General features: G+C 30.1%; 1 protein-coding gene across 4 annotated transcripts in view; it reads right to left on the bottom strand.

The window, feature by feature from the left end:
• The window catches only part of LOC111623614 (membrane-associated guanylate kinase, WW and PDZ domain-containing protein 2-like), an 87,414-nt gene that overhangs the window by 8,194 nt on the left and 67,933 nt on the right, over positions 1-11,287 (bottom strand). For all 4 annotated transcript variants that reach the window (XM_023366258.1, XM_023366278.1, XM_023366285.1 and 1 more), the window contains 3 exons: positions 11,093-11,150; positions 4,789-4,853; positions 3,524-3,679 (listed from right to left, as the gene is read on the bottom strand). In XM_023366258.1, the coding sequence (XP_023222026.1) occupies positions 3,524-3,679; positions 4,789-4,853; positions 11,093-11,150 (279 nt within the window). The remainder of the gene's footprint in view (positions 1-3,523; positions 3,680-4,788; positions 4,854-11,092; positions 11,151-11,287) is intronic.

The following is an 11,287-nucleotide window of genomic DNA, read 5'->3' as shown; positions in this document are numbered from 1 at the left end:
TGATTAATTTTATAATTCAGTGTTCTTAACAATGAAAATAACAAGATTACTAGAATTTATTACAAAATGTCGAATTATGTTAATGAAATCGAAACCAGATTCAGTAATATTCCAGAAATAATTAACCTAAATTTTGATATAATATATAAACAAATAATTCAAATAATGAATGATTACACTCCAAAAATGTCAACGTCTTTCAGGGATACGTGAATCTTTTAACATCTCCCGAATACTCCAAAACGACTCATCTCAAGATTATAGAAATATTTTAAACAGTCTGAACTGAATAAAAAAGATCTCTACAGTCTGTATAACTTTTTCATTGAAATCACAAAAATGTTGTAAATCTGAGCCAGTATATTAAATATTACCAACATTGTACATCTGACTGTTAATGTAAATAATATTATTATAACTATCAAATTGTTTGATACTGATATCCTGTATATTATGCAAATATTACTAAAAATTTATAATATCCCATTGTATGGCCCCCTGCAACTGGGACACTTCCCTTTATGCTAATAAAGATTATTATTATTATTATTATTAATAAAATCAAGCAATCAGTTATTACACGAATATTTATAAAATTATTTTCTAAAATAACTTAAAATAGATATATAGAGGGTGGTCTATTTTAATCAATCCAGTGAAACATCTCAAAAAATACACAACTTACAAAAAATTCATTGAACTAAAAACATCAGACTTCAAGGATATCACAAGATGAAGCTATCGATTTTATAATAGTTGACGCTACAATAAGTGAAAATGAGATCAACTTCATTTTCTTATGCAGGAACCCACATTTTTTAATGGATACAATAATTCTTCACCAAAAATAAAGGAAACTTTTATCCAAAACATTTTTTCAAAACAATATCAGAAGTTATAGATAATAGCGAGGTTGAGGACAAAGTTTTTAATTAAAACGCGAAAACGTGTACGTCAGACGTTCAGCGCAGCTTTCCTGTAAGCCTAGAAGTTTGACAGTGGTGTTTGGAATGTCGAGCATGATTCCACTGACTATCCAAACACCATTGTCAAACTTCTAGGCTTACAGGAAAGCGGTGCTGAACGTCCGACGTACACGTTTTTGCATTTAAAACTTCGGCCTCAACCTCGCTATTTAAAGTTTTATGCTGCTGTACACTGTGCACACGTGAATCTCTGGATATCCGTGAAGTTCATTGGGAAAAAATCATTAAGAAACTATTATTATTTGATGGAATTATTCTTTTTCTTTAAAGAACAAATGGATTCAAAAACTAGTGCTGAGCATGTTAGTGGTCAAGCTTATGATTAAAAAAAACATTGATCTTGATTCCCCTGAATAATGGTAGTTTCCTAATAAGTTTTTAAAGCATTTTGTTTCTTTTTTCAGTGAATTTCACAGACATCCGCAGTTTCATGCATACATGGTGTGGCAGCCAAATAAAATTTCAAATGCTCATAACTTCTACTAAGTGCATTTTTTAAAAAATGCTTTAGATAAAAATTTCTTCATTTTTGATGTAGAATCATAATATAGAATAGAAAAAGAAAGTTGACCCTGTTTTCACTAATTGTGGTCCCATCTTGTGACCTTTTGAAGTCTAACACTTTTGGTTTAATGAGTTTTTCTGTAGGATGAGTACTTTTTGTTATTTCAGTGGATTGATTAAAATGGACAACCTTTTATATTAAAATGAACAATCTAGAATTTCAATCAAACTTTTACCATAAATCCGATTAAAACTTTCTTCAGTTTTTTTGAATGAGGCAAATCATTTTTGATTCTGATTAATTTTTGTTTTCAGCAACTTTTTATTACTTTAATAAATAACTCCTACAAGTACGCCGGGTTGTATAAACAAAATTACGACTTACTTAAGCCTGAAAACCTGAGGAAGAACATGGAAGGTGTTCCGAAAACGTTTGTGCGTTAATATTTTACGATTTCGCATCGGTTACAGGCTTAAGTAAGTCGTAATTTTGTTTTTTTTATTACTTTTAATCATTATTTCAAATTCAGAGAATACTCGCCCAGTTCAATACAGTCGACCCCCTATAACACTGTTGATTATTCCATTTTATACGAATTCCATGTAGTACGAGTCACTTAGATTTTACAAATACGTGAGCCGTTCACAGCCTGGCACACGTATTTGTAAAATCTAAGTGACTCGTACAACATGAAATTCGTATAAAACAGAATAATCAACAATGTTATGGGGGATCGACTGTAATTAAAAAACTACTGACAAGATATTACCAATGATCAAAATTAAGATTGTTCACATTACTCCATATTTCAATTAATGAATGCAATAATCAAGTAAAAAAAACATCAATTTTTATATATTTGTATTTAACTATTGTAAACTTAAATTCTTATTTCAGTTTACAATATTGAATGTTATATTTATTATTAATTTTTTTAATGTTGTATGTATATATATACATATATATATATATAATTTTAATACTCTGAGTATGAAATTGCAAAAATTAAGCTTCTAATGTAATATTCTTATCATTACAACATGAAATTTAAAACATTCTTTTTCTAAGTAGCATACGGTTTCCACAATTTTCTTTTACAAATTTAAATAATATTTGTGTACTCGTTATGACTCATATGTTACCTTTTAACTTAAAATATGACTGATTATAAATATATAATTTCTTAATTATAAACTTCACTTTAAAATTTAATAAATATAGAAACATTAACGCATCAGAGTTAAATCAAAATTTATATTTCATTCAATTAAATTTTAAAATTTATTGGTATATTTGTTTGAATAAATTTAAAATTTCAAAATTCATGTTAAATTGTTATCAGATGCTTCTAAGAAATGACACAGAAATTCTAGAATCAATGGCAACTGCTAGCTTCAAATGGTTCTTCAAAGCCAATAAATCAAATTCATTACCTGGACATTGTCTTTTCAATCTTTGATGCTTTGGTAATATAATTTAAAACAGTATTGCATTCATTTACTTTATAAGAAAAATTTTCTTCTCTATCAAATTTAATCATAAATTAATTCTTATTTTATATGTATAATACCTTTTAGATCATAGGTTTAAAAAGGATATGGGCTTTTGGAAAACAGTGGGAAGAAGGTACCTGAATGGAAGGAATTCTGATGGAAGGAGGCAGGCCGACAAACTTCTGTACCATGACGACTGACCTCAGGCCTTCTCCTGACCACATTTTCATTTTCTATATGATTAAAACTTGCAGATCTTGTAACCAGAGTATGATAAGGGGAAGTGTGGGATTTAATGATACCACCACCATTCCCATTAATGCCAGAATTAACTTCACTATTGCCTGCAATTATTTCTGAGACTGCAGTTTCCTTCATGGAAGCATTGTTATGAGATGTAGGATTAGATTCGTTTTTATCACTAAGACAAGGAATACAATGCAAATAGGGAAAGCGATGGGTAGCAGCAGGAGAGGAAGAAGCTGGTGGAACAGAGTTAAGTAAATGATAGTCTGAGCCAGAGATTAGATGAAACTCACTGTTAGTCTGGTCTGTTTCAAGCTGCCCCTTTGAATTGGTGTTGGCAGTGTTGTTCCTGTTGGCCTGTGGACTTTCTGTTTGGTCAGGTTGGTTCCAGTCACTTTGTTGCTGCCAGGAACTAGTATTGCTGTGCATATGTATATCACTACCTGATACTAAGAAGATTAATAAGCATTAATACGAAATTATTTAAAATATCTCTCTTTGATCAGTATATAAACATGTAAACTTATAACAATTAATAATTTAAATCTGTAATTAAGATAGTGATCCAATATTAATATAAAGAAAAATTATAATCAATAAGAAAATATTTCCATTGTGAAAATTAGTATTAAAAGTAGTAAAAATATTATATTTAAGAATATTAATTATTTGATTTCATGTAAGATGTTCTATCAAAACAGGGTAATATTCATGTTACCATTACATTTAAATAAATAAGAAGTACTTTATAGTAAAATATAATTAACAATTCCGATAAGTATTTGACTTGCATTAAACATTTTTATTTTAATCTGTTAGATGTAATCCTTTTCTAAATTATCTAATATTTTCTCAACATGTTTTTATAAAAAAAATAATATCAGTTACATTTAAGCAAAAAACCCATTAAATAAGTGTTAACAACTTTTAGAATCAAAATAAATATTGACTACATACAGAAAGCTCTATTTATTCTTAATAAATCTTAGCATCTCATGAAGTTTCTTTTAATAGCAATTATCAATAGCATTTGCCTATTATCATTACTTTTCAGACGAACATTACTAACTGATTTTGTATATCTCAAATTAAAAAACTAGCTGCATATGCTCAGTGTTGCTAGAGCTCTTGAGGAGGTGTGGGATTGGTGAAACTGACAAAAACAACGATCTTAGTAACTAAAATGTTCATTTATAATAAATGTATTTATAATAATGAAACTGAAAACACAAAAAAAAAAAATTTCTGAGGCTAAAGTAAATGGGAGTGGGACCCTGACATGTTTGTCCTATAGACTCAACATTGTACTGTACATTTGCCACTTCCCCATGCCTGAACCATTGCACCCTTCTCAAATCTGTCTTCAGCAGCATTATCTACAGGATAAGTACTTTAATTTCATACCTGAACTATTTTTAGCCCCAGCCATTAACTCAAACTAAGTCAGACAAACTGAAACCTCCTTTCAAGTAATACATAGATGCAATACTGAATGAATTCAAATTCTGTAATTATTATTTTACAAATTTTAAAGTAAAATTTATTACGCATTACTTACTGTCATGAGTCAACCTTTTAGCTTGTAAAACAGGATTTTCATATTGTGTTTTTCTATTTACATGGCTGAAATAATATAAAGCATTACATTAGATATTAATTTTTGATAGTTCTGTATAAATTTTATATTATATATTTTAATAAATAAATAAAATTATTATACAATAATCATTATAAACATCCAATTTAACATGGTTAACATGTAGGTACTATTGCTGATCTAACAGACAAATAATTAAAGTAATTTTTCAAGTTTCTCACATACCTTACAGTGACTAGCAAAGTTGCGGCTGACGTTTTCATTTCTAAAACATGAACGACGGCCTCAACCTCGCTAATATGTATACACATATAAACAAATGCACTCAACATATAAGATAGAGTCAAAACTAAACAGGAAAATAACAATAATTTTTTTGAAAGAATAAACATAATAAGTGCAAATACTGTACATTTCCTTCAAAACAATGACCATTTACTATCATACAAACTTTTGCCAATTTCAATGCCATAACCAGAAGCAATTCTGAAATGCATTTTTGGACACATGTCAGATAGCTTGTATTGCACCACTCTTAACTTCTTGTGACACTTATTCAAATGTTTCTTTAACCTTAGGAAGAGAAAAATTCTGCTGAAGCCAGATGATCAATCAAGAGAGAGAATGGCTGTCAGAGCACAAAAATCCTGTTTTTGTCAGATACTTGTTGGACTTCAAAGGTTTGATACATGAAATTATAATGGGGGCTTTTATTTATTGATTCAATGTGAAACATTGCGGGTTAAATTGTCTAATGATTACATTCCCTTCTGAACCCTATCAATAATTTCTGTCTTACACACTGCCACTGATCTGCCTGGATATCAGTCATCTTCCAATCTTCCATACTTCTTTTTGAATATCTTGAATCACTCACACATTTGGGGCCTTGGCATATAATCTTTATCATATACAAATCTTATGTTAATCTACAGTATTTCATTGTCAATATTTCAAAATTCAGAAGCAGCCATCTGACATATTTTACCAAGGTAATATCTCCACATTTCAATATTCTTGTTAAATGCAAAACAGAGGCATAGCCTATATTAAAAGATCGTCTGTGGAAAAAAAATGTTAATATTTTCTGACGACTGAATATGGCAGAAAGGAGACGATTTAGTTTTTCCACATTTTTAATTAAAATTGTCAAAACATGTTCATGTTGTATATATATAATAATAATAATAATAATAATAATAAACTTTTAACTGTAACCCATACAACAATCAAACTGCTGATGTTACCAACTATTATTGTAATTTCCTCTCCAAGTGTAAGTATAAGTATTTATATACAAACACTGTGTTGTCCATAAACCTATCAGTTACTACAATAATTGGTTGAAATTTTTTCCACTAAAATATGTTATTAAAATTTATTAAATATTTTTATTCTTAATAAATTACATAATTTATATGATTAGTAATATGTTAATGATTTATTAATTTGCTACTATTTCAAAAGATATATCAAACTACAATTATTTAATTTGAAAGTGACTAATCAATTTCTTTATTAAACCAATATGTACTGTACATTGAAGAAGAAGGGGTAAAAAAAGGACAAAATATTTAAACTTGGCATCCTTCAAAACCACTTAAAACATATTTTGTGTAGGCTGGTACCTTGTGTAATTTTCCTATACGAATTCCACCATACCGCTGGTCTGATAGAAAGAAGTTACCATTGTAGAAGGGGGTTGAAGTAATTCAACCGATAGTAGTCGTTCACAGGGCAACACTTTCAGTTCCGTGCAGGCAAGTATATGTGCTACCTGTTGCAGTAATAATATAGCACATCTAATTTGTACTGTATCATTGTAGCAATAATTAATTAAGTGAATATAATATATATTTTTTAAAATTATATCCATTTTACAAATTATATTTATTTTATTATTTTCTTAAAATTTTTCCCAATATACAAGGGTTGTTCAAAAAGTTCCTGAACTTTATTTATTATATAAAAAATACTTCACTTACAATTTATTTGTCAGAGTCCCCTCCCCAACATACACACTTATCCCAATGGTGTTTCCATTTTTTGAAACAGTCCTGGAACACTTTTTCCGGAATGCTCATAAGCTCCTCCGTCATTTTTTTCTATCTCTGAAATGGTGGCAAATCTTTTTCCTTTGAGCATGTTTTTTAGTTTGGGAACAGGAAAAAGTCACATAGGGCCAGAACTTGTCAGGTAAGTAGGGTGGGTGGGAAAGCACAGCAGTCTTGTTTTGGCCAAAAACTCACAAGTTCTGAGAGATAAATGAGCTGGTGCGTTGTCGTGGTGAAAAAACCACTCGCCGCTCCTCTAAAGTTTGGGCTGTTTTCGCCTGATTCTGTCTCTTAGGCGTTCATAACCCCCAGATTATACTCTGTGTTTATTGTGTGACCTGTAGGCAGGTTTTCATGATGCACAACCCCCTTTGCATCGAAAAAAACAGTCAACATCACCTTAACATTTGAGTGAACTTGTCAAGCTTTTTTGGGGTGGGGGATGTTTCACCCACCCATGGGAAGTTTCCGTGAAGGATTTAACGAGTTTCACACAAAATTTTACAGGACAACACTGCTCCTTCAAAGAGCGCATTTCTGCAGATCCAATTTTTCGCTGAACCCACACCACAAATGCCCCTTCACATAAATGGCCGTAACTAATCACCAAAACAAGATATCAACAAATGGAGTGAAGAAGGTTACTCAAGAGGTTTCCGTGGACACAACGCATCCAAGCGGATTAAAAAATAACTAACTGGATGCATGCTATTCAAAAAGTTCAGGCACTTTTTTAACAACCCACATATGGCGCTATGTGTAAATCCAGCAAATTGAATATAGACAGAAATTATTTGATATATTGAAATCCAATCAATATTTTGGGGTGATATTTATGACACTATCTAAGTTAGAAGTATGTTAACGTAAATGCTGAGTTTCGTAGCAATTGGTCAAACGGCCTAAAAGTGCATAGCGAACAAACAAACATACATCCTCATCTATATATACAGATTAAATCTCTTCATTTAAATTCATTAAATATATTAGCAGTTATTAGTAGTTTATTTATAAGTATGTTTATTTTGTGCATTTCAGTATCAAATTTCTTATACTAATTACATGTTCAAAAAATATTCTAAATTATGTTTATTTTTTTGTTTTGTCTGTACTTCAGTATTTTGAAAAATTTTCCTTTATTCTCTAACAAGCTAAATTTGATATCAGTTTCTTTCAGTCATTTGATAGAAATTAAAAGCTTTTGTAAATATATACTCATACATCTCTTATAAAACATTTATTACTTGAAAATATAATTTTATTTAGTCAATTAATTTTCTTAATTTTTAAGTTTTTCTATTCCTGGAGACCATCTGAACTCCAAATCAATTTTTCCCATTAGAAATAACGGAAGTGAATTAATCCATTCCCAGGCCATAAATAACCATTTTGGTAAACTTAAAACAGGAAATACACATAATTAAATACCCTAATAATAATAATATTATATGTAAATACTGCATAATAAAATAAAAATTGCATTAACTGGTTGCAACCATTGACTCTGTCATCTAAAGTATGGCTGTCAGATCTTCCATACATGGCCTTTAGGTTGCCAGATGTCCTGATTTTCTGGGATTGTCCCAAATTTTTCCCAACTGTCATCTAGTGACATGAGGACTTCATTATAGGGACAGTTTTTAGAATAAAATGTCATTTTCTTTTCCACAATTCTGTATTTCTGAAACTAGCAGAGTAAAAATACACATATATATTGCATTCCCTGGAATTGAATATTCTCAAAAGATCAGTATCTTTTGAGAACTCATTTTGACTCCAAGTATCTAGCAAATGCAACTGCTTTCATGCTTTGTGATAAGTTCTTTTTTTATTTCAATCATTAATATTATAGCCTTCCTCTTAGACTTTGTTGGTATAGTAAGTAAAGGTTATATTAGGTTGAATAGAAAGTTTTTGCATACTTTTTAATGGCTGTCATTACTTAACACAAATGACTGATTTATTTGTAACAGTTGCAAAATTTAATGCATTATTGCTAATGTGAGATTAAATTCTTTGTTTAGAAATTTATATTAAACGTTTTACTTCACATTTTGTTTGAATAAAATAGAGTTAAAATGTCTTCAGATAAAAAGATACAGTGAAAACTGCTTAGGCAACCACCTGCATTCGACGGGCACCTGTCAAAACGGGCAAAAATTTCTGGCACGGAATAGTTTATCCATAGAGTCTTCGTATAAGTTACCTGTATTAAACGACCACCTGTGTAACGCGACCGCGGGCATCGATTTTTGGTCCGAAACAACATACAACACCTGTAATAAGCGACCACTTTCGCGAATGTATCTGGTCTAAACTATTGTAAGAACCCATCTCAACAACGTTTCCACCTCCTAATATAATGAATTAGTCTAAACTCTCGTTCGAACCCATCCCGGGCACTTCTCCCACCCTTGAAATTAGGTGCAGGTGTTAATAAATTAGTCTAGCAACAAAGGAAATTCATTTCAGTTTGTTGGAAAATGTCCGAAATGCAAAGTGCTGTCGTTAGAAGATCGTATTAAAGTTATCACAACAGCAATTAGCGGCGAAGTTTAACTGTGGGAAAACAAAATTTATTTTACCCTAGACCTACAGTATTTTCCTTGGGGGTGTAAAATATTGTACACGATACAATTAATCGGCTGATCTCATCGTTTGATAAAATCTATTTTTATTTATTTATTTTGAAGCTCATATACAGTACACGTGCGATAAATAGTTTCTGTATCAACCTACCTTATTTCCACGATATTTTTAGAAAAATAATATCCAAGTAATTTTCGCAGGCAAAATATTCAAAAAACAATAAACGCATTAATGCAAAAATCAGTTTTACTTCCTTTTTCGATTCCGCGATTGTAATGAAATCGTATAATGAGAAAAAATAATAAAATCGTTTTATTATTAATTAATAATTTTTCTTATTTTAATTAAGAAAATATTAAATATTAAAAAATACAGTATTTTTAAAGTTAAAATAAGATTAAACTAACGAAAACCAAAAGCAAAGTGATGGAGAGATAGGACGCGCTTGTATATTGATGACGTAATACACGTAACTGAGGAGCGAACGAAAAGAACCGAGTCGAATTAATTAAGTCGGAAAAAAGAAAGTGTGCATTATAATCGAGAAAATGCGAGTATTGTATTAATCTTTAAAATATTGGTGTTAAATCTGTCTTATAATATCATGACGACTCCTGTAAATCGGGTTATCCGATAAGAATAAAATACAATACCAATATAGCCCTATCGTTGAAAAAATTCGCTTATTTTTGCTCACCTCGAGTTTTGCTTAGTAGATATGGCTAAAAAGAGCGCAAGATACGTACGGAAATACGGTATTACAGCACCACCTGTATTGGACGACCACCTGTCTAAAAGACCACTTTTTGAAGGAACCGTGGGTGGTCGCCGTAGACAGGTTTTACTGTATATCAGGTATTTTATGCTTTACGAGTTTTGTAAAAGATATAATGCCATACAAACAGTAAAAAATAAAAAAAATTTGTAATATCTGTGGGAAGATGCTCCTAAACTTTGAACATGCCAAATGTGGTTTTAGAAAGTTCTAGAGTTAAAGGATACAAAGTGTATGAGATGTCCAAGAGCTGTTGACAAAGAAGACTGAAGAAATAAATTGTTAAAAATCGTCAAATAACACACAATACATATAACCAAACGCACAAAAAATAAAGAAAAAAAAAAAAACACTGAAAGCACAACATAACGCAAGCACGTACAGCACAAAGTAGGAGCGAGAGATAACATGGCCTCACAACAGATTTAATTTACATTTTGAGTGCTTTTTCACTGTTCATCCAGTTCAAACTCTGAAGCATAATTCAAAGTCCAAGGAAAATTTTTGTCAAATTTAGCATTTAAACTCTGAAGCATTCAAAGTACAAGGTACCACTGACATTGTTTCAAACACAGATTAAATGAGGTTTTGAAAATGTTTATGTAATTAATTTTTGACCTTTATAATTTAAGATTATGATTATATTGTAAGATTATGATAAGATTACAATTAAGAAGAAATGTAATCTGCTAAATTATAATTAATTGTACCCAAGAACTATATTCTTAACAACAGAAAGCAAATAAATAAATTGTTTAACATATACAAATGAAAAAAATGTTGGAGGTATTTTTATAAATGCTTATGAAAGTGATTTTCAATACATATTTATGCATTAAATACTTACTCTATATAATATGTTCCATAATGAGGATCGTCAATTCTTTCCCATCCAAATGGAAGCTCTGAAAGAATTATATGATTATTAGTACATTAGTAATTGCTCTTATATTAAACATTTCAGTAAAATTATTTTTGAAGAATTCAAAAAATATTTTTAAATTTATACAATTTACATATATACAGTAATTTAAATATATAT

The sequence above is a fragment of the Centruroides sculpturatus genome, unplaced genomic scaffold, assembly GCF_000671375.1.
Source record: "Centruroides sculpturatus isolate CEXI.00-Female unplaced genomic scaffold, Cexi_2.0 scaffold84, whole genome shotgun sequence".
NCBI classification, from domain to species: domain Eukaryota; kingdom Metazoa; phylum Arthropoda; class Arachnida; order Scorpiones; family Buthidae; genus Centruroides; species Centruroides sculpturatus.
This window is presented reverse-complemented; position numbering and strand designations above follow the sequence as displayed.